General features: G+C 47.1%; 8 protein-coding genes across 8 annotated transcripts; 4 read left to right on the forward strand and 4 right to left on the reverse strand.

Moving 5' to 3' along the window:
* Positions 1–636: 636 nt before the first annotated feature.
* Positions 637–2056, reverse strand: F5Y00DRAFT_274161 (uncharacterized protein; the record flags this gene model as incomplete). Its single annotated transcript, XM_048013303.1, has 2 exons — positions 780–2056; positions 637–734 (listed from the first exon to the last, which is right to left on the reverse strand). The coding sequence occupies exons 1-2, from the start codon at positions 1879–1881 to the stop codon at positions 637–639; spliced, it is 1200 nt and encodes a 399-aa protein (XP_047860213.1). The 5' UTR covers positions 1882–2056.
* A 1394-nt stretch (positions 2057–3450) lies between these two features.
* F5Y00DRAFT_202971 (uncharacterized protein) lies at positions 3451–4990 on the forward strand. The gene is made up of 2 exons (XM_048005384.1): positions 3451–4257; positions 4347–4990. Exons 1-2 carry the CDS (start codon positions 3570–3572, stop codon positions 4949–4951), a joined length of 1293 nt encoding a protein of 430 aa, XP_047860214.1. The 5' UTR covers positions 3451–3569; the 3' UTR covers positions 4952–4990.
* Positions 4991–5509: 519 nt separating this feature from the next.
* On the reverse strand, positions 5510–6951 carry F5Y00DRAFT_202986 (uncharacterized protein). The gene is made up of 2 exons (XM_048005385.1): positions 5957–6951; positions 5510–5866 (listed from the first exon to the last, which is right to left on the reverse strand). Exons 1-2 carry the CDS (start codon positions 6583–6585, stop codon positions 5725–5727), a joined length of 771 nt encoding a protein of 256 aa, XP_047860215.1. The 5' UTR covers positions 6586–6951; the 3' UTR covers positions 5510–5724.
* Positions 6952–8366: 1415 nt separating this feature from the next.
* On the forward strand, positions 8367–9228 carry F5Y00DRAFT_256161 (uncharacterized protein; the record flags this gene model as incomplete). Its single annotated transcript, XM_048010373.1, has 3 exons — positions 8367–8505; positions 8599–8927; positions 8986–9228. The coding sequence occupies 3 exons, from the start codon at positions 8367–8369 to the stop codon at positions 9226–9228; spliced, it is 711 nt and encodes a 236-aa protein (XP_047860216.1).
* Positions 9229–9750: 522 nt separating this feature from the next.
* Positions 9751–13003, reverse strand: F5Y00DRAFT_249142 (PFU-domain-containing protein; the record flags this gene model as incomplete). The annotated part of the gene is made up of 4 exons (XM_048009552.1): positions 12898–13003; positions 12740–12835; positions 11171–12665; positions 9751–11104 (listed from the first exon to the last, which is right to left on the reverse strand). Coding segments are annotated over exons 2-4 (2338 nt in total), but the record flags the coding sequence as incomplete, so codon positions are not given.
* Positions 13004–13470: 467 nt separating this feature from the next.
* Positions 13471–15302, forward strand: F5Y00DRAFT_203039 (WD40 repeat-like protein). The gene is made up of 4 exons (XM_048005386.1): positions 13471–13916; positions 13977–14112; positions 14190–14848; positions 14903–15302. Exons 1-4 carry the CDS (start codon positions 13787–13789, stop codon positions 15073–15075), a joined length of 1098 nt encoding a protein of 365 aa, XP_047860218.1. The 5' UTR covers positions 13471–13786; the 3' UTR covers positions 15076–15302.
* Positions 15303–16811: 1509 nt separating this feature from the next.
* On the forward strand, positions 16812–18449 carry F5Y00DRAFT_203068 (uncharacterized protein). The gene is made up of 2 exons (XM_048005387.1): positions 16812–17304; positions 17367–18449. Exons 1-2 carry the CDS (start codon positions 16973–16975, stop codon positions 18271–18273), a joined length of 1239 nt encoding a protein of 412 aa, XP_047860219.1. The 5' UTR covers positions 16812–16972; the 3' UTR covers positions 18274–18449.
* A 105-nt stretch (positions 18450–18554) lies between these two features.
* Positions 18555–19667, reverse strand: F5Y00DRAFT_256165 (terpenoid synthase; the record flags this gene model as incomplete). Its single annotated transcript, XM_048010374.1, has 3 exons — positions 18555–18867; positions 18920–19383; positions 19437–19667. 3 exons carry the CDS (start codon positions 19665–19667, stop codon positions 18555–18557), a joined length of 1008 nt encoding a protein of 335 aa, XP_047860220.1.
* Positions 19668–21951: the final 2284 nt, after the last annotated feature.

The following is a 21951-nucleotide window of genomic DNA, read 5'->3' on the forward strand; positions in this document are numbered from 1 at the left end:
AAAATTATAAGACAGAAGACGGCCGAGCGCGTCAGAGCGGGACTGGCTACCTAGGTAGTCGGATAAATGAAAGATAAATGAAGATATGTACAAACAAGGGTTAGGTCCGTGAATTTATGCATCTAAAGGGCATTTAACCTCACTGCCAAGACTTGATAAGACTTGATAAGACTTGATAAAACTGAAAGCGCAAGACATCGATGCATCCAGATGGACCTAGATGTAAGACAAGATTAAGTGCGTCATACTTCGTACGCGTCAATACAATTAAAGTTCTCATGCACCTTCAATAGTGTATGTATACTTCCACTTAAGCTTTCTCTATACATGTATACACCCCGTACTTAACATATCACGTATCTACCAATAAGTGATAAAGTACCTAATCGTACAAAAATCCCCAAGCACAACCTGAGTGTGCCAAAGGTAAAAAGAGCCGCAAAATTTACAAATTACACCTAGGGCTAAAACGCCTCAAATCCCACCCAAGACTCTTACAACTTTCAACGTCCCACGTCCCACGAACCCTACCCCATTGCCTCCGTATCCCCTATCTCCACCATCCTTCGATCCAAAATCATCAAGTTTTTCCGCAGACGTAATGAGCTACAAGCTTCGGAAATATCAAAGGAACGATTATTTCTTACCCTTGCCCTTGCCCTTGCCCTTATTACCCCCCCTTCTCCTGGGTTGGTTTCTTGTATTTCCCCCGGTTGTCTTACTGCTCTCCTGGCCTTGGGGAGGGACCTTTACCGGCAAAACATTAGACGAAGAAGTACTAGCTTCTGGGATGTCAGGCGGGAAGACCGGGTTGGTTTTCTTTTTATTGAAGGGCTCATAATTATCCATCCCGAATTCCGGTGCTATTGATGGTTTACCAGACACCTGTTTCCCCTCAGTCTTTCTTCTTGTATTGGGAGGCAGTTCCTCGCCGTCATCTTCTCTCGCCCTCTTTCTAGTTTCTGGTTTGCCTACTACGACCGAGCTCCCGCCTTCCGGCGGCACCATCAAAGTTGCCGCGTCTACGTCTTGAGCTCCGTCCCGAGAAGTGCTAACCACTTCCACCGCGATACGTGCTCTATAGCCCATTTCTCGAACAGCATCGTATGCAGTAAGGCCAATCATCTCCCATCTCACCAAGTCGGGGTTGAACCACCCGGCCATGTCTTCCCAGAGGGTTTCGTTATAATGATAGGTGTCACCTCGCGTCATAGCCACTATCCGGTCCATAATATGCCTTGCTGCCCAAAACGTTCGGAGACCGCAGCTCCACATGTCTAACTGCCGGTCTGTCGACACGTCGCGCCGGTGATGCCGATCAAATGTGAATTTATTTTTTTTAAGGAACTTTTTTAGTCGACCTTCAGCAAATTGTTTTCTAGGCCCCCTCTTCGTATCTTCCCACGAATCGATAATGCCCACCTGAACAATTCTTGTCCATCCCTCATTTTCATTATTCGGATTCTCTTTACGGATAACACCTAACTCCCAATGATTACCATGTATGTTCATCGGCCACAGGGTATATTCGGTCCGTCTAAGACTCCGACAGAATCTGTTGTAATTTCTTGCCAATATGTCCTCAAACGCTTTGGTGCTAGTCCCAAATATTCCCTCGATACTCGTGTCTGCAATGTGGATCAAGTCCCTGGCCAGCTTCGGCAAGCTGTTGTGGTACACCTTTAGCGCTTTATCAAGAGCATCACCATTGAGCCATTCCTCGCGGCTGGCCTGAAGCTGATTAAGACCTCTTATATCTGGCCATCCATTGGGCGGAGTGGGCAAGTTACTACCAGGTAGTTCTATATGCCTTTGCCGGCATTGTCCTTGGTCCGATCCTTGAGTCCCGCATAATATTTGCGCTGGCGTGGTGTCCGGCATGTTTGTTCTTGCCTTATATGATAAAGGATCTCAAACGATGATAGCCTTGGGTAGGATTTCGTATTGGACTCGTAATATTGAGCTCCCTATACTATCAAGAACCGTGCTTATGTATAAGTTGCGTATCGCTGTGAAATATAAGCGACGTCTAGTATAGTCTATTACGCCACCGAGGAGTAATACTGCGTAGTTGACCAAACCTATTGGGTGTTTGATGCGTCAACTGGTTGCTGTTGGAGTTATCAAGATATTCGCGCCTGCTAACAAAGGTGGCCGTGGGCGTTCTTAATACCTAGCGCGAACTCATCATATATCTTTGTGCTCCGCCGAATCCGACGACCTACGAATACAATGGGCTACAAGCTGAATCGGAGGTCAAACTTCGGTTTCGGCCGGCATCTAGTGCCCCTTTGTCCTTGAAATCGAGTACGGAAAAGACAGTAAGTTATGGTTGAGCGATGGAGATCCAGCATAGCGCCTAGGTAAGATCAGAAGAGGCTTCTTGACAATTCAAGCCTCATAAATCGTTTGTAGACTAAGTTGCTAAACCTCCTAAGCCTCTAAAACTTTTACAATATTAACAATTAATATGACGGGGAAATTCAACCATGAATCTAACTACTAAGTCAATACTTTTATGCTATTTAGTAACTATAGATAAAGTCGGTACTGTTCTTTAGTCCTAGGAAGCTTCTATCTACTTAAATCTTTAACTAAACTGCCGCATACTAATATAACTTATTCTCCTAGCTAATCATCTATTTACTATTACTATACTCGCTCGACACCCTCACTGAGATCAGTGACTTTAACACAGCGATTACACTGTAGCCCCATTCTTCGTAAGCCTTCAGGTTGCCTAATATCATGACAAGTCTTCTGTTACGAACTGTAATAATACCGTAAGTGTGTTTCTTCGTTGATGAGTACCTAAGGCATTGAATGAGTTAAACGTCATAATTTAAATATAAAGCAACATGAAATTGTAGTCAAGGCCCGTTTATAGGTTAACTTAAGTAAGTAATTTTGCTAGACTTGAATGTAAAACCCCAAACATCACGACAAAACGCAATATTATATAAGTCCTCTGGTGCCAGAAAAACACAGTACATTACTTACTTAAATCTGATTGTTTATGTCCTTTATACTATTCCGGAGATAGTATGTTTTAACTCTTTTGGAAGCCTTGATTTGCTAATGTAAGTAGAACTAGATGCTCAGCCACTCCGCCACAGTGGCACAGAGACTGGTTAGGTAAATCGGGTTCTGGCCAAGTTCTAGGCAAAGTCTGGGCATACGATTTACAAGCATACCTACATATGTAGAATCCACGATCCTCCATCAATAATTCGTTACTATCGGCTGTATCGGATAGGGTTGTTAACGCATAGTCGTGATTACCTAGGCCAATTCTGGACAACAACTTACCACTATCGACCTCCAATATGAATGTCCATTGTCCGGCCAGGTTAACTCCTTCCAACTACCAACTACTGGCTACCCAACTACTAATTGCCAATTGTGGATGTCTAGGTTAAGTGTTAACCCTCAATTAGAGCATGTAACAATACATTATAGTTCCCTCTCTCTTCCTCCGGCCGGATCCCCATTTCTTATATATCACGTATCCAATACGCGTCAAGGGGGAGAGGTTGTTAGTTCTCCGGGAGCGAGTTAGCAGCTTTCAGATGCTCGGTGCAACTCCAAACCGCGGCGTCGTGTCGTTCTTCTTGAGCTTTCTGCTCTGCTATATCGTAATCGCTCTCTACTTGCGGTCAAAGTGCTTTCGCGATCCATCTTCCGTCTTTTTTAGGCCCGAATCCGCCCGCGTCCTGACCTATTCTTCCTTTCGCAAGGCCCAGGCCCGGAAGTATGCAGATCTAGCTACGCTTCATACCCCGACAAAATGGGTCGCAAACTCCACCGTTCCCGAACTTTGTATCGGCATCGCCTCGGTGAGCCGACAAGGGTTCTCTTATTTGAAAGAAACCCTCGGGTCGGTCCTCGACGGCTTAGATGATCTCGAACGTCAACGGATCTACGTTGTCGTCTTCCTAGCCCACACCGATCAATCCCAACACGAAGATTTCAACCAACCCTGGCTCATCAACATGGCCGACAATCTCCCAACCTACCCGGACGACGTCGAAACCTCCGACCTTGTGCGCCAGCTCGAGATGAACGGGGACTACGAAGCCCATGCCCGAAAGCAGAAGATCGATTATACAGTACTATTAGATGAATGCGCTAGGGTCGGTGCTAAATATATCATGACCTTAGAGGACGACGTGATTGCTTTAGATGGGTGGTATCACCGAGCTCTCGGCGCGTTGCATACTGCCGCCAGGAAGACCCAGGAGCTCGGACGAGATGGGTGTATGTTTTGACCCATCCATTAACAAAGATACGCCCCGTAAATTATTATCTTCATATCACCATTACTAACCTGGTTTTTATCTATGTAGTTCTCTACCTGCGCGTCTTCTACGACGGTAGGCTCCTCGGCTGGAATAGCGAGGAATGGCCATTGTATGTCGAGGCAAGCATAGCAATACTAATTGCGGAAGTTTTAATTTTGACGACTCTTCGCTGGCGTGTTGCCGTGCTGCGTAGAATTCTAACCTCTTCGGTCCTCTTTTTACTCTGTGGAGTTTGTACTCCCATGCTGATCGGTCTATTCTTCGCGGCCGGCCGTAATTGCATGCTACCAAAAAAACCTGGCGTTCACCTTATGCATAAGTACGGCTGCTGCGCCCAAGGACTCATATTTCCTCAGCGACAGGTGCTCGACAACTTGCTCCCCCTATACCGTGAGACCCACGATAGCCACGCCGCTGTTGATACATTTCTCGAAGATTGGGCCAATAATCACGATAGTTTACGTTGGGCTGTCACCCCGGTCTTGATTCAGCACGTCGGCGGTAAAAGTTCACACGGCGCAGGCGACCAGGAATCGGGCTCGCTTACTGACGACATGCCATTCGATTATTCGTTTGAGATGAATGATCCCATCAAGCTCGCAAAGGAGCACCAAGCATGGGTTGCAGAGTTGTCAAGGCAGAACCGGTAGTAGCGAGTAAATAAACTTTATAAACATAATTCGCGTTAAGTATTACTGCCGTGTATGAGTTTGTATAGCAGAAAAATTTTGTTACTGATTTAGATCTTGATAGAAAATGCTGCGGCCCAGAACCGCGTTGATTGAGTAAGATATTGCGCTGACTAGCACCGATAATTCATGATGAAACCACGATTGAATAAATTAATGCCCGGAAAAGAAAATGGTCGCCTATTGAGAGCGATATAAAATTTATCGAACGACCTATAAGCGTGTCCTCATGATGCAGAATATAAGATACCATTCGATGCCTCTGGCCAACAATGGGTATTACGACCTTATAAGAGCATCTCATGTAAGCTAATATAGAGAAACTATGAACGGGAACAAGCCGAGGCGTATTTACTAACAAATTTATCCAACAATGTAACCACCTTACATAAAGAAGGGGGCGAAGGTGTAATATCGTTACGTAGTTTTTATACACTCGCTACAAATTCTTTTTCTATGTTTTGAAAAATATAATGCTTAGCTCTTAAGACCTTACTAATAGCGAGTAGCCTCCTTTAATTTCTTAATAGAGTTGTCTCTTCAGGGAGATTCTGGCACTCGGGCTTTATATAAATCCGACTGGAATTGCTATTACCCACTTGAAGATCCTATACTGAGGTCTTATGAATAGGCGATAACATCGAATATGATTCCGGTCTGGTTTCCGCCAATGGGTCCGGAATCAAGGATGCACTAATATATCGTAATCATGAAGATGCATTCTGGTGTGAGGCTCATGTCTCATTACATCTTCTCCGGTGAATTGTGGTACTCGAGAAGGTGGTATATCCTGTGTCCTCAGGAAACTTAACCTTGTCGCATCTTTTATTCAGCTCATTCAGCTCAACCCAGTCCAAAGGGTCAGAGCCGTAGCATCTATCGATTGTCAGCCGGGATACAATCGACAAGGTTAACCGATAGAAAATGTGCCACTCAAACCCATGGAATAGAATTACTTGTACTTACTCTTCCCATACTTCTTGTGGCGTCCCAATGAACATGGCAGGGAGACACTTGCCGATAATTTGGGCATAAACGTCCCTGTACAAGTGAATGCCAAACACTAGTGTTGTTGGGCTGACTAGTTCGAACCCCGTAGGGGAGTCAACCACTTCGTGGCCTAAAGCGCGAATAAACGCCTTATCGGACGTGTTGAAAATAGGCTCCTGGAAGATACATCGAATCGTATGCGAACTATTACGCTGAAGTTGCTCAACGATGAAAAGAAAAGCGGCTAGTTGTATATGCGCCTTTCGCTTCATCTCCCAGGAGCTATCTTCGGGGTCGAACGATCCTGTGCCAAAGCAGATAGCGTCGGAAATGTTAGAAGGGGACATGCGCGATTCGAATATTTCTTGCAGCCCATGATAGCATGCCGAAGTTTCCCATTGGTACTTGATACGCTTGTGCTCCTCCATGATGGCGGGAACCGATAAGGACGACGGCCGCACCGAGTTAGAGACACCTCCAGCAATGTACGAAGGGGCGACAGAGTGACATGCTTTAGGTCGGCGCCGTCCCTTGTGACGAACCCGGGTCCATTTTTCGTCAGGCTCGGCTGCTTTCTCGAGACTATCTATCACTGTTGAGGCCATGGAGCAATCAATATGAGGGACACCTGCATGAATAGAATTGCCATGTAGAAATTTGCGGTAGGAATTTTAGTAATAAACGAACTCATGGAAAGGTCGCCACAAGTTATTATGGAAGTATGTCAATAGTCCGTAATTCTAATTCTGATGGATTAAGAATGCGACTAGGAATGAATAGCTCTTGATATATTTTCTAATATGTTAGAGATGGCACTTAGGATAGTGGTTTATCATAAAGCTCCACATAAGGGAAAACGAATAATGGGAACAGATTGTCACTATTAAAGCCACAGTCCCTTGTATCTAGCCTTACTAGCCACACCTGAGACTTACAGCATGAAAGACTCTTCGTTTATCGTAGCCGCCTTCATGCGTGGGATGAGACGCGGAAGAAAAATCGATGGCGCAAACTCACTTACGAGTCCAAGAACATGCGTTTGAACTTGTGCGGTAACGTCATATCATGGGGCCGCCACGTTCTTACCATCATAGAAAACATCCGAATGCCACTTGGGCACTTGATTTGGAATCCGGAAATTTGTATCGGTCGTTGAAAATGACCCAGAATAACTTCCGGGGGAGCGCCAAGATTATGTCTCTTTGCTTTAATGTTAACAATTCTTCCGTCTAGGTACCAGCCAAGATTCTTGCCGTTATCATCATGATCGTGATATCGTCTCGCAAGATATCGCAAGGCTAAGCAGCGTTGAATTGGGAAAAGACGTGAATTTGTATATATCTACATACCTATTTATTTGGTGGGGGTGGTACAAAAATTCTTTACATAGTAGCTGAAATGGCAAGGTGGTTTTTTACTTGCTAGAAACGATTGGTGGTGGGTGGAAATGATACCGGTCGCTCATATTCGGCCAAAAATAGCCTTGCAAGGGGAAGACGGTAGGATGGGTTGGGGTCCACGTTAAGATCGAAAGAGATTGGGGCTTCCCGAGGGGGGCTTTTTCGTCGGCGCTTAATACTAGCTATCATCATTGGTTGTTTGCCCTGGGGAGCTTTGCCTGACCCCTGTCTTAAGTAGTGCCGGCGCTGTTTATTGTCACCAACCATGGCCTTTTCGGGGGTTACGTTCAACTATCAGCTGTGATCCCGGAGCTCCCCTGCCGTCGATCGATATCATTGGCTACTTTGGACAAATCACCTTCGTCCAGACCTTGAACAAGCGACTCGCCCAAGTATCATCAGCGATATCTTATTGGCTACGCCCGATCGGTTGACAAGGGACAGGCTTCGGCTGCACGTCGTGCACATTATTCTGCCCTCCTCACTGGACAGTGTGTCCCAAAATGGCGCCCGCTTCTTTTGACCCTTGATCTCTTGGGCGATGCAGGTGCTTCGAGCAGATACGGACGGCGTTGTAATTATTGCGCCCACCCGTGAGTAATAATGAGCACCTTCTGCCCTACCACCTTTTCCTGATCTTTTTCTCATCGCTTCCATCATCGGCGCCGACGTCCTGGCACTTTAAACGGGCATACGCACACTGCAAAGTAATATCTGAGGTTATTGCTAGTATCACGACCAGAACAACTATTTGACTGGAGCCGGACAGAGAGGTGTCCTTTTGATCGCGTATACTAGGAGACGGGGGTAACTAACATTCACGTTCGACCGTCTTCGCAATCGGCTCTGCAGGCCAGTTTGGGAACCGCATTCTAAATTACCGGCTGATCGCTGTGCGACGTGATTACCCATACGCCGGTTCATCAGACCGTTTCTGTTGACGGGTCCGAAAGACGAGGGAAAAAGAAAACACCGCTTTACGCACAATGCTGTCCTCAATACTACTAGCTGTAGTCGCCTCGACTATAGTAACAGCTCACACAGTCATTACCTATCCCGGCTGGCGGGGAGACAATCTCATCGAGAATGCCACATTTCCTTACGGCATGCAATGGACTTATCCATGTAAGTAAACCTGTCCGTCTTGCCTAAGTGTTCTTGATATATGTTGTTATCAATCTTGGTATGGATCAAATCGACCTGATGCATGTGATATAGGTGGCGGTATCCCCTTAACAACGAATAGGTCGTACTGGCCGACCACGGGTGGCGCCGTTGCGTTTCAACCAGGCTGGTTTCAAGGTCATCAGACGGCATTCCTCTACATCAATCTCGGATTCGGCACGGACGGACCTGATCACGGGCCACTAAATATGTCGTTCCCCATGATCGCTCCTTTCCAACTTCTCGGTCCCTCGAAAGGTCCATATCCCGGGACGGTTTGTCTGCCCCAGGTGCCCCTCCCCGCCAACATGAGTTTCAACGCCGGAGACAACGCGACTATACAAGTGGTCGAGATAGCGCAGCATGGAGCCGCTCTGTTTTCGGTAGGTTACCATGTCACCGACGGTCATGATGATTTGAAGACTAATCGTATTATACTAGTGTTCGGACATTACATTTGCTGAACCTGGAGACGAGAGGATCGCTAAAGTTAACGGGTCTAACTGTTATAATAGTACAGACCTCGGATTCGCTGAGATATACACTGTTACGACGCAAGAGATAGGTTCGGCGGCGAACGTGAGTACCAGCAGCGCCTCTGGTCTTTGGGACCACAGGCCTGCAACGTGGAGCTGGCTAGGCTACTTCCCGATATTTATGTGCGCTCTGGGGTTTTTACTGTAGGCCCTAAAGAGCGCGGAAATTTACGACGACGAAGGAAATGAACAAGGCAGGTGAGACATTGTTTTTTTTTTTTTTTGGCTTGTAACACCTTGTATCTGTATATACCGTGTGGCATCTAGGACTGGCGTATAAGGTGGGCGGTTGAGCGTTTTTCGGGGGTACTGGCGAGCAACTTTTCATTCCGACCAGGCCCTTTAATTTTAGGGAGACATGATTAAATTTTCTATCCCGCTATACCATTCATCATCCCAAGATGAAGATTTTATAGATCTTATACTGTCTCGAGGATCAATGGATACCCTTTTAAGTAAACTGTATCCTTGCAAAGACCCCGGTCTTATTCCGTAGGTGTATTTAGTTCCGCAGATGAAATTAAGACATGAAAAGGGGAAGACCATGTATGATTAATGCGTGCTATATACCTTAACCATTGTGGCGCCGCCCATCATAGGTACAATTCAAACCTGGCGGTTAGCAACGTGTTTTAGCTAACACTACATAGTAACGAGACATGTCAGAGCAGTCGGCTGGTCCTAAACTGCAATTCATTGACCCTGGGGTGAGTCATTCGATACTAGTGTTTCTCAAAGGGTTGTACTAGATTTGAGTCCTACCTAGAAATAATAAAGGGGGTTAGGCGTAGTGGATGTTAATACACCAACCTCTGTATTCTCGTGAGGGTCTTTCAAAGTACACCCTCGAGGTTTTTAGAATAGGCTTATAATTACACTGTATATACTTGGTAAGAACACATGAAATTGAACGAACCATCATAATCTCGTGACTTAGGCGAAGTTTCGAGGCTGTCTACATATATTACTGCGGCCAATTCTTAAACCTTCACATGGTATTGAGTCTGTCTATTCGAGTAATTCGGATAGCGCCGAATGTAATAAAACCATACCAATTCTTCAAAGGATCATTAACTTCGAGATGCTCAACACCGGCTCCTAATGATGTAAAAGATTGGCATCAACGTCAACGACTAGCTCGGAAGAGATTAAAATGCTTGACGGGGATGGTTACTCGGAAAGCGGACGTTCTGATTGAGTTGATACTATTACCTTTGATTATGGCTATCTTAGTAGTGACAGGCATTCGTCGGCTAGATCCTTCACACGCTGTTCGGAGATACGTTCTTTACTCGACGCTATGGGCGACGACAAACTCTTCGCCTCGGGAGCCGTCTTACCGATCACGGTAATAAGTGTACCTGCGGCCACCAGCGCTCGGAATATAACTTCTCCTTCCGTCTGCGTTTGTAGGATCCGAGCGAGCGCAGTTAGCAGACGGACCTGAACGTTGGCCGAAATGCTTCCCGGCTCTCTCGATGCTAGGACGGCGAGATTCACAACGGTCGTCGTCAAGGCGATCAATAGGTTACGGTTGTACGGGCCTATCGCAGGCTGGCCACCGATACCTAATACCCGGTCGACGAATGATGCAATTTGTAGGCTTTCCGAGTGCTGCGCGAGCAATCTTCGACCTTCGGTAGATCTGAAAAGATTGGCAATCGTTCGTGCCGCCATCATGGCACAGTTTTCGTTAGGTTGCGCGCCCGGCGGGATGCCCTCGAGCGCGGCGGAGATGGCTATCTGCACCGGACTGCCGAGGTTGGCCGACCTGAACTTGGCTACGGCGGGCGACGTTGCGGTGCATCTGAAAAGGTCGAGAGGGGCTAGCCTATCCGAATAGTCCCATTGCGTGCACATCATGACGACTAAGCTAATAGAGGCATTATCCACTACAGGTTGGTTCGCTTCTAGTCTCTGTCTTAACCCAAGTAACACTTCCTGCGCTGGTGGATTTAGAGAATGGTCTTTGCGCCCTGCGGCTTCGAGAGAAGAGTTGATACTGAGAATCTTCTTAAATATAGCTAAATGATTAGAGAATTAGAGCCGAACCACCTAGCCAATATTGTAGGATTTACTGGGTTACTTACGTTCGTATTTTGCAGCCGTGATATCGAGATACTCGCGCTGCGGTAGAGACCGGGCCTTAGAAGAGCTAGGGTCACCACCCGGCCGATACCGCGACTCCGTCCCGTACGGATCGGCCCCCCCGGAATCCCCAGAGCCTTGTCCGATCGTAGCCCCTTGCGTATTTGTGATGATAAACTGGGCGACCTGATCTAAGAAGTTTTGCGAAAGCTCATTGTCGTCAATAAACTTCTGGGCTCGGGTGTAGGGATTCTCGGATAGATTGTACGGCAGTTTTAAGGAAGGCTGACCCTCTTCGATGGCGACGTCAAAGACGTAGTCATAAGACTGGCCGTTATACTCAACCTTGCGCCCACTGCTACCGACTGCATCGACCACGGTACCAACGTTGACCCACTGCTGCTGGCTCATCGACCATTGGTGAGCCGTCACGGAACCGTTTTCCTCTCTTATCATCTGCACCTGTCCCTCCTTGGTGCCCGATTTGTTCTTTAGAAATTCGGGCCCCGGAAGCTTCTCCTTGTTTATCCCACCGACTTGCTGTTGTGGTATCGACGAACTCTTGACGGATTCGTCAAAGTGCGCTAGAGTTTCGGGGCTCGCTAGGCGCTTCGGATCACGAGAAAACACACGGATGACACCGTCGCTGGCACCCGTCGCGATGTCTCCATCCACCGAACACGCGGACACAGTCCAGACCGAGATAGCAGGATGGGTAATGGTCTGGACACACTCGGTACCCCTCCATATGCGGACCGTTCGATCTTCTCCTGAGCTGACTAGCTCGCCAGAGGGCAGCGTGTCGAGGGCGTATATGAAGCTTTCATGGCCGTGGAGTTCTCCAACCATCTGGCCACTCAGCTTCCATAGACGGATGACCCCATCGTTGCTGGCACTGGCAAAATCGGCGCCGCTCGGATGGCCGCTGGGAACTCGACATAGAGCTCGGATGACGTCAGAGGTGTAGATAGTGGATCGAGGCTCGACCTGGCCGGCTACAACAGTCCTGAGGTCGTAGACGCGAATGTTCTTGTCGGCAGAAGCCGTCACGACGGTAGTCTCGTCTAGGGGAAGGACGTCCCACACAGCCTCCTCGTGTCCAGCCAGGATAGCTTCCGTCTCCCACTTATTCACACTCCATATTCTCGCAGTCTTATCCCAACTTCCCGACACGATATACCGACCACCGGGAACGACGGCCAAGGCACAAACGTTCCGAGCATGACCGATAAGCAGACGTTCAGCGTTATCCGAGGCCGTCGAGGTGGCCCTTCTGACATCAATGATAGTGTCGGTGCCGGCAGACACGACTAAACCGTCGGGATGGTCGGACGAGGGGGGTAAATAGGTTAGGCTATTATAGAACTCGGAACCCTGGGTGGCTATGGAGGGTTCGAACACGGGAGGCAACGTACCGGTACGTTTCCACGCACGAACGGTACAGTCCCTAGCGGCGGAGAAAATAAGTTGGGGGGAGGGGAAGCAGACATGTCGAACCTGGAGAATAGTATCCGTTGATTAGAACCTTTTTTCTCGTATAAAAAAGAAAATAAATTGAAGGGAGCACATACATCAGCATCATGACCGACAAGCTCCGCGGACAGCTTGAAGTCGGCCATAGCGTGACCGGACTGTTACCGTCGATAGTTCGGGTTCGGTTACGTATGCTGATATTCAGGATATTGTTAAGGGAGGCTAATTTGGGAGGTTGCTAGCGTGTGAGACTGACGAAGTTGGGGAGAAATATTGAAGTCGGAAAGATCTAATGCGATAAGGCAATTTCTATAAGCTACACCTTGTCGCAAGTTACATCAGTGCAGTTACAAGCTGAAGCTTCTGGACTTGAGTATGTACATGAGGCAAGTGGGGTAAATTGATATCTCTGCCCCACCTTAGGTAACCCGTAGGTACATGCTTATGATTCATGTACCTATGTACCTCTATCGAACCTCCGGGGCTGTCAGGGCTGTCAGGGCCCTGACGCATCAAATGAGGCTCGTCAATTGAATTTCTCTACCTATCCCAAATCTTCAACAGCCTTGACAACTGATCTTTTTTTTTCCCTTCTCTCTCAAACCTTTGTGCTCAACGCTTCTTTCTCCCCCTGTCGCTCATTATCGATTGGGATTTTACACTTTGATCGTCTTGTTCTTTGGACTCTCATTTTCCTCCTCTTCTGTTTACTTTGGAGACAGTTAGAGGGCTTAAAGGCATCCAAAACCCGACTTGCGCCGATCTAAATACCACATGCTCCTGTCTTTTTATTAATGAATGCGATTCTGCTTCCGTCACCCTTTTGCGATATCAATTTTACGACCCGTCACGACTAGTCACGAGCATCTTCTCTATCCTTTATTATTCTCCGTCTATTTCGTAACAATTACAACCCATTTCCAACGGGGATTTTCACATCTTTTACGCTGTTCCCGTCCTTACTTCCTGAACGCCGCTCCGATTCTTGTTCGAATCGCACGCCAAACGCGAGTTGGGATCTCTGCTACAGTATAACCTGCCTTGACATTCTCATCAAATCTACCCGGGGATTAAATCTCTGGCTTGGCATCTCAACTCTTAAGATCCTTTTCAACGAATCTGTCTTGTATCGTCCTGTTGTAGCAATGGCTACCCCGGAGGCGCCTCGACAATATGTCCCTCTGACATGTCATGGACATTCTCGTCCTGTCCCACACATCAGCTTCTCTCCTCTCGAGAAGGATGATGTCTACTATTTGATCTCGGCTTGTAAAGGTGCGTGATCGGACCACTCGCTCCGCAAGACTTGTGCTAATCAACCCTAACGCATTACAGACGGTAACCCTATGCTTCGCGACGGCCAAACTGGTGACTGGATTGGTACTTTCATAGGCCATAAAGGTGCAGTCTGGCAAGCGAGGCTCAGTCCCGATGCCGCAACTGCCGCTACCGCTTCTGCAGACTTCACCGCGTAAGTTTCGCCGTTCCAATTTAGACGTGATGCGACGCCCGCAAATCTCCTTCGCTTTTGCTAATCTCATCGGATAGAAAAATCTGGGATACACATACCGGCGAACTCCTCCATACTCTTCAACATGACCACATCGTACGAGCTGTTGCCTACCCACCTGACAATTCCGACCTCGTTGCCACCGGCGGGATGGAGAAGAAGCTTCGCATTTTCGACTTGACAGAAATGAAGCCCAAGTCTACATCCGAAGCCGCTACAAACGGAAACAATCCCGAGCCTGCCATCGTACCGTCCACGATTCAAGCCTCTTCGGCTTTCGAAATAGGAGCCGGCGTTCACACTGCCTCTATCAAATTCATAGTTTGGACTAGAGACCCGAACATCTTGATAACCGCTTCTGACAACACACTCCGTTGGTTTGACTTGCCCACCAGGAGCGTGGTGAAGCAGGAAGTCTTGGACGGAGAAATCGGTTCTTGCGAGTTTTGTGCCCTAGCTCCAGAATTCACGTCCAAGACAGACATCGGCGAGGGGTTACCAGTCCTCGCGGTGGCTGCTGGGAAATCCATCTATTTCTGGGGCGGCTTTCGCGCCATGGACGAACTGAAGCGCACCAAGATGAATTACAAAGTAGCCAGCGTCGCTCTGGACCCTAAGGGAAGGAAGATCGTCGTCGGCGAAGATATTCCGGCGACGTGGGCCAGAGTCTACAGGTGGGATGACGACACAGAGATAGGTTCGTTTTAATTTTGGGCGTAATTCTCCACCTGGTACTAACGGCTTCGGACAGACATCCACAAAGGCCATCACGGACCTGTGTGGTCGGTGGCTTTCTCTCCGGACGGCAAGCTCTACGCCACCGGCTCGGAAGACGGAACAATCAAGATGTGGAAGAACTGCGAAGGGTTTTATGGGCTCTGGCGTGGAGGTGCAGGTGGGGGAACAGAGAGAAACGTCGAGTAGGGTGGCGCGCTTCGCGGAAGACCTTCAACCGCCTCAAGCCGAGATAGCCCAGATGTTTCGACAAATTCTACCAAGGAGTCCCTATAGGAAGCTATGCCTACTCCTATCCCGACTAAAATGAGCACCCGAACAGCTTAAACACAGCGTCTTCCGAATATCGCCTCCTCAGGAGCATAATTCGAGAGGAGCATATTAGACCATTTTGGGTCAGAAGTAGGCAAATAACTGAAATGATGTTTACTGGTCATCTTATAGCCGTTAGGTAGACGTACGATAATACCATTGGGACAAGGTATTGCCGTACTATCTTGCTTGGCACGGGGAAGCAGATGTGGCAGTAAGCCCAGAGTAGACTACAAAGATATGGTCATAATGCAATATTGCCTTCGTTGTTAGTTTTCGCAGCCGGCGAAGTACATTGTGACCAGTCTCGGTCGAGCATTGGCGCGGTAGATGCTACCAGGCATGAAGGCGGGAAGGGACTCGGAACAGCAGGACTTTTTCTCGTCGCAAACACAACACCAACTAGAATTGGTCCACCGACAGCAATGCTCGAAGGGTCCGTACCTCTTGAGTAGCTACCCTGCTCAGTGCCTACCCGAGGATACTGTAAGTCGTAAAATCCGATTTTCACTTATGATACGTGATATCACCGCTACCGGATTATTTTGACGCGAGGCCGGATACCCCTTAAATATCCTAGTAAGATCTTTTGCTTAACTAAGGTGAATCTAATATTGTTTTATTCCACCACCTCCCGTGTCTTCTCACAGCCTGGAAGTCCTAACGGTCCTTACGTTACTAGAACTATGAATCAATGACTACCTATTCTTAGAGTACCCATCTAACTACAGCAAGTTGGACATACTTTCCATACCCACAGCATAGAGGCATGTATAAGTGTCCATCGTCGCCCATGTATCCACCAAGGAGATCTAAAAAGCACGACAAGTGCTTATCCCAAACTGTTGCGCATCGCGAGTACCATTCGAAGTCGTTACTTTCCTATTACGCTCGTCTTTTTCCTATAGTCATACCTATTAAAGAATATCGAGGAAGAAGTTCTGGAGCGGCGCCGCTGAAAAGGGCCCGATACCGAATCTAAGATCTCGCGGTTTACGGAAATAGCTAACGGGCAATACTCTTCTCGCATTAATCTATCTCTCGAACCATACCTACACTTGATTTGGGTGATACCAATATCAATCATCAATTTGATGGCTTCGAGATTAGTATTATAATATCAAACTAATACATCTTATAGTATATACTAGGCCCTGTACGTGTTAAGCCGCCGAACGGAGCGGATGGCAAGGCAGTATTCATGTTCTGGCATGTTCCTCACGGTAGGCGCCGCGCTTACTACGAACCTAGAAGATTTGAGTGTTTGAGCGTAGGGCGTGGGACGAGGTAATTGGCTTACGCTGGCTACCTTCTAGAGAAGGTCGTTGTTGGACGCGACAAAGCGAAACTGTATGCAGGGGGGGTTCCAGGTGCCCGAAGCGGGGTGGCATCACGTTTTGATGGCGTTTTAAAGCAGCATTTGTATGGCAACCTAGGCCCTTGGCAAGCATCTTTAACAAGCAACGACCCAATAGCGAGAATGTGCCTGATTGATCCTGGACCTCTTGAATCAAAGAGTTGGCGGCCGGGGTAGGGACCGGAGGCGGTTGTGACCGAGCAGGATATTCAGCCGCATAATATTAAGGCGAGCTGCAAGCTGACAGCTCAAGAGGCGGAGGGATAATCTGGGAAACTCGAGATGCCCCGGATTAAATCAAAAGCTTCATCACCGGTTTACGACTCACTTATTTGCGCAGTGCCGCTGGCGGACGCGAGGAGTTAGCCTTCGGCACAAGGGGTGCATTTCGTTCCCGTCTTCTCTCGTGTCTTGCTGATGGCCCAGGCCAAGGCAAGTCCCGCGCTGCGGGCAGCATTCGGGAATCGCCTCTCCGAGCTTACTACCATATTCAGTCCGCCATGCCCGGTGACATGGCTGATAACCACGACGAAAGTCCCATCACAATATCCACCGTTTCCTACGACCGGACCCGCCTCCTGCGACCCCCCGTCCTGGGAGGATAATATTGCGCAGAAAGGTTTCGGGTACTACTCGCCGGCTATCTGCCCAAGCGGATTTGTTGTAGGTTGCACTGCAAGCAACGATCGAATAGGAGAAGGCTTTCCCGCTATCATAGCTGGGGAGACGGCCATGTACTGCGTCCCAAGGCAAGTCCGAATGACGCCGGTGATCCGAAAGAGCTCGACTAACTTAGATATGTAATTTGTAGAGGCTTTACCTGCACCTCAGATACTACAGACTTTCGCGGGGGCGTTTGGGGCTTTATGCGTACAACATCAGCGAATGGTTTCCCGGCTACCGTGGGACCGGCACTCCAGATCCGCTGGCGAGAAGAAGACCTAATCCACCTCGCTACGGATCCTTTAACTCGTGGTCCGATTACAACCTCAACTAGCAATTTTACGCCGACACCTGGTACCTTCCCTCTGCCCGAAGCCACTATATCTACTTCTAGGACGCTGCCAGCCCCAGTATCATCGACGGTCCTGCAAATAACGTCACTTACACCAACAAGAGCGATCGAAATCAGCAAATCGTCAACAACTTCTGAACCTACTTTAACAACCACCGTGAAGGAAGAATCGGCAAGTTCATCATCATCTCCACCCACAAGCAAGCCAATTTCAACATCTATCCAGCCTGGCGGCATGCCCGCCGCAGATAACGGAGGCACTACGGATCGGAGCGGGGCCGATGGAAATGCCTCTAGTAGCGCTGCCTCAGGCGCTGATATGGCAGCTATGGCATTATCTGGAACTTTAATCGGTATTATACTAGGGTACTTCGCAACAATAATATTTCGTCGGTACCGCCGGTATCGAGCGGGTGAGATAGAAAGGTTCCTCCCTTTTGACGTCAGTGCTTTAGCAAGTCGACTTTTTGCAAAGCGGAAGAACGGATTGCTCTCGCATCAGACTACGGTTATACGACCGCCTAGATATCCAGGTGCCGAGCTGGGTACAGATGGACCAATACCGGAGCTGGGCGCTGGAAGCCCTCTGGGTACGAAAGAGAACCCAGCAGAATTAGGCGTCGACAATGCGAGAAATAGCTGGGTGTCACGGGTATCGCGAATATTTACCGTAAAACTAAGAAAGGAAGTGTGGTCAGTTTAATAGGTTACCTCATTTTCGTAAGAAGTAATGTTGTCTAGACTGTTACCTAGTCTGGCTCTATCTGCTCATCATTTAACCCCTAAACGAATAGCGTATGGTGATCCGAAGCTCACGGGCATTGGTGGAATAGATAACCTAGGTAGATCCATACTTCAGTGATAATCGGGGATTAATACAATAATGACTGATACAGTAAGGACTGATACATGGCGTTTACGCTATCTAGGGCTAGTAGACAGCGTCAGTTGTCTTACAGATGTCCCCAAATGGCAGTTTCTTCATTACTTCTTGCAGTCAATCAAAGAACACTGAGAAACTTCGCTGTTAGCCACGCCAGGTGTACTCTCTCCCAAGCCAATCTCCGACAACCTATAGCGATCGCTTAGGATATGGAACGCTACATAACCCAAGATGTGGTCGTTTAAAGCCTGCTCATACGGCTCCCGCCCCTTAACCACAACCCGCATGCGCTGGACGGCATTTTGTGTCTGCTCAATTATCTCTCTCAGTACTGTTCGGGTATCATTGCCTTCATAATGAGCTCTGTAGTTGACGTAGTTCTCTTTTTCTTTTGCTTTCTCTTCCTTATAGAATCTGGCACACCGCTATTAGTGGGATACTCGTTGGAAAGAGTTTCTGTACTCACGACAACACATCATTGGCGAGGCATAAATAAGCAGACAAGTCTGGGATCGCTTCCAGGAAACATGAAATGTCAGGGTAGATGGTCTTAGGGAATGTAAAGTACGCATAAGCGTCCGCAACACCAGTCTTGCTACGAATGTACCAGGCCAAACTCTGGCCTCCCTTAGTTCGTACTAGGCGTCGGAGTTCGGAACGCGCCTCTAAGACGCACGCGTTGTGAAAGTCAAGGGATGCGGCGACGATAAAGTTGGCAGCCATAGAGTCCCAGTGATCAAAAGCTGACCGAATTAACCCTGCCCAAGCCTCCAGAAGAATCGTTGGCTGGGGGTTTCCGCTAGCGAAGCGCTCATGGAAGTGTTCGAAATCTTCCAAAGACTGACATGCTACATCGTCGATGACAATGGCAATCCAGGTATATATACCGACATATACTTGGACTTGAAGAGGATGGTTAGGAAAGCAAGCCTGTTGTACGCTGTTAGCTGAGCTGTAGTAGAATAAGAACATGGTGGTAATACAATAGCATAATTCCCCCCTACTTTTAAACACTTGAAGGAGTGGGACCCCTCAAGATGGGGAAAACCAGTGTTAACTGCATGTCGATGTAGAGCTGACCAATATATCCCATCGTTGATCACCGGTGCCGTCGTGTACCCTATGTTTGAGATGAAGGACGAGATTAATGGACCAAGGTACGGCTCGGCTGCTAGTGTATCCGCAGTATGTTGTCCTTGTGTACTCTGTGACATGGCTGAGTTCTAGAGTTAGACTTTAGGAATTAGGTATAAGAATCAACTGATGCTGGCGGAGTACTGGTAACTCGTTGCCTTTCGTAATGATGATTATAAGCAAATAACTTGAAGATTTACAGTATTGTAAGGTCAAGGCGATAGATTTCGTATATATGCGTAAAGGTGCGTGTATACCTGGGACATATAAATATGTTTAAATGTAAGACACTGTTGACACGTTTGAGACCGAAGTATCCTTATAAATAGAAGGTCTTCTTAGATATCTCGGCTATTTAATGGTAGGACTAAATACTTGGATAGTATGATTACCTAATGAGATCGTGACTAGATAATGCAAGATGAACTCATCCTAAAAGTGGTGATTGGTAACACTAAGAGCTCGTTTCAAGATAATGAGGCATCTCATATTGAACTTTGCAAGCTGATTGACTACACTGGGAGGGAGTCGAATGCAGACTTCCGAGGTATTATCTGAGCTGAATGAAGCCGTTCCCGCTTGTATGACGCTATTTGCCATGTCACGCATGAGTTTCCTTGTTTAGTAAATCTCCCCAGCGTCGAATGCTCACATCGATGCATGATATTATGACATCGGATGTCACTAGAAGACTTGTGAAGGCAAACATGTAAGCCGGAGGGAAAGTAAACATACTTGCAAGCCGATTGCTCCAGCGTTATAAATCGGTAAGGCTTTTGCAAGAAATAGGAATATTTCCGGCATAGAAGGCTGGTGTTATAACGAATGCTTTCGAACATATTAAGTCGGGATTTGAAAAAGAAAATATAGCTTTAGCATAAGCTGACATAAGGTTTAAGTATACGACGACATACTTTATACCGTATATATTATGCCCTTAAGTGCGAGGTAGACATGGTGTGTCAACCCCCCAAAATCCGAGTAAATTGATTGATCTAAAACAGTTACCATGAATTCTAATTGAATATACCCTAGTATAAGGTAACCACCGTGTCTCCCTCGTACTTAAGGACATAACGTGTCTCGTATTATCTTTCCGAAGGAATATGTCACACAACTGATACCTGCTATTTGGACGTTACGCGAGGCAATTATTGATGAAATTACTGAGGACTTGATTGACTGTTGCGAGATCGTGAAAACGAGGTACTAATTCTTCCGAAGGAATACAAGAGGCAACCCCGCTAGATTGCACAATAGCCTCATGTTTACGGACAAGCCAGGCGATATCCTGCTTGCAAGGCGGTAAGCCACATCTTAAGATCAAGTCCACGGTTTAAATCCTCGACCTCACATCCCTTCCTTTCTTTTACGCATTATTACGTAAGTAAAAACGCGGCGCTTTATTATTTCAGTAAACATCAAACCACATTTCGTGGAGGCGGGCTACGTTTGCTCGCCCATTAACCTGTTAACGTACCGGCGTTACGAATACAAGAGGCAACCCCGTTGGATTGCACAATAGCCCTGAGTTTACGACCAAGCCAAACGATTGGTTGAATCCCGCAAGGCCGCCCAGCCTCGCCGCGCCGGGGGTCACGGGCGCTCGGCACATGCTTCGCACGCGCCTCGCACCCGTAACCCTGGCAGGCCAGGAGGGGCTGGGCGGCATTGAAGCGGCTTCGTTCCGCGGTGAGTTTACGTGGCAGGTTCCCCGCGGCCCGTGAGGGCTTGTGGCGGCCGGGGCCACGTTGTCTGGGCTGGCTGTGCGCGAGGACCGGCATGGTTGCCATGTGCGGCGGATCGGTTGCGAATAACACGGCGCTTCGAAACGCGCATGTAAAGGCCGGGGCTGTGACGCTTGCCGTTACCCCCCGGCGGCCTTAAAATTAATTAAACCCCGAAATAAATTAACTTAATAGTTAGGTTTTTTTTTAAAAAAAACCGTAAAATCCCGACTTTTAAATAAATTTAAAATAAAGTTTATATTATTATTTTACGTTATTTTCGTTTTTATCCTTGTTTTTTTTAAAATTTAACCGTTTATTTATCTTTTTTTTTAAAGTCACGTGTCGTTATTATCGAACCGCGCGAAAAAAAACGTTTAATTTATTAACGTAAATTTTATATTTTTTTTTACGCAACCTTAATTAATAGGTAAAAACAATTAATAACTCAATTAATTATAAATGTATAAACGGGTATAAGCTTATTTTTTAAGATTTAAAAAGGAGTTAATTATTAACGCGTTTAAAATTAATTAAGTTATAAATTTTTTTTAAATTTTAAAAAATTTATATTATATTAATTATTATTTTTATATAAATTTAATTATATAAATTATTTATTTTTATTTTATTATAA

Source organism: Daldinia vernicosa (genome assembly GCF_022497035.1).
Source record: "Daldinia vernicosa strain CBS 139.73 unplaced genomic scaffold F5Y00scaffold_79, whole genome shotgun sequence".
Classification (NCBI taxonomy): Eukaryota; Fungi; Ascomycota; class Sordariomycetes; order Xylariales; family Hypoxylaceae; genus Daldinia; species Daldinia vernicosa.

Excerpts from the sequence above, each read along its gene's own strand:
- F5Y00DRAFT_202971 (XM_048005384.1), top strand. The coding sequence starts at position 3,570 with ATGCTCGGTGCAACTCCAAACCGCGGCGTCGTGTCGTTCTTCTTGAGC. Across the intron at positions 4,258-4,346 it reads GGAGCTCGGACGAGATGGGT|TTCTCTACCTGCGCGTCTTC; the intron begins GTATGTTTTGAC and ends TTATCTATGTAG.
- F5Y00DRAFT_202986 (XM_048005385.1), bottom strand. The coding sequence starts at position 6,585 with ATGGCCTCAACAGTGATAGATAGTCTCGAGAAAGCAGCCGAGCCTGAC. Across the intron at positions 5,867-5,956 it reads CCACAAGAAGTATGGGAAGA|ATGCTACGGCTCTGACCCTT; the intron begins GTAAGTACAAGT and ends GACAATCGATAG.
- F5Y00DRAFT_203039 (XM_048005386.1), top strand. The coding sequence starts at position 13,787 with ATGGCTACCCCGGAGGCGCCTCGACAATATGTCCCTCTGACATGTCAT. Across the intron at positions 13,917-13,976 it reads TTTGATCTCGGCTTGTAAAG|ACGGTAACCCTATGCTTCGC; the intron begins GTGCGTGATCGG and ends AACGCATTACAG. Across the intron at positions 14,113-14,189 it reads GCTTCTGCAGACTTCACCGC|AAAAATCTGGGATACACATA; the intron begins GTAAGTTTCGCC and ends CTCATCGGATAG.
- F5Y00DRAFT_203068 (XM_048005387.1), top strand. The coding sequence starts at position 16,973 with ATGGCCCAGGCCAAGGCAAGTCCCGCGCTGCGGGCAGCATTCGGGAAT. Across the intron at positions 17,305-17,366 it reads GCCATGTACTGCGTCCCAAG|AGGCTTTACCTGCACCTCAG; the intron begins GCAAGTCCGAAT and ends TGTAATTTGTAG.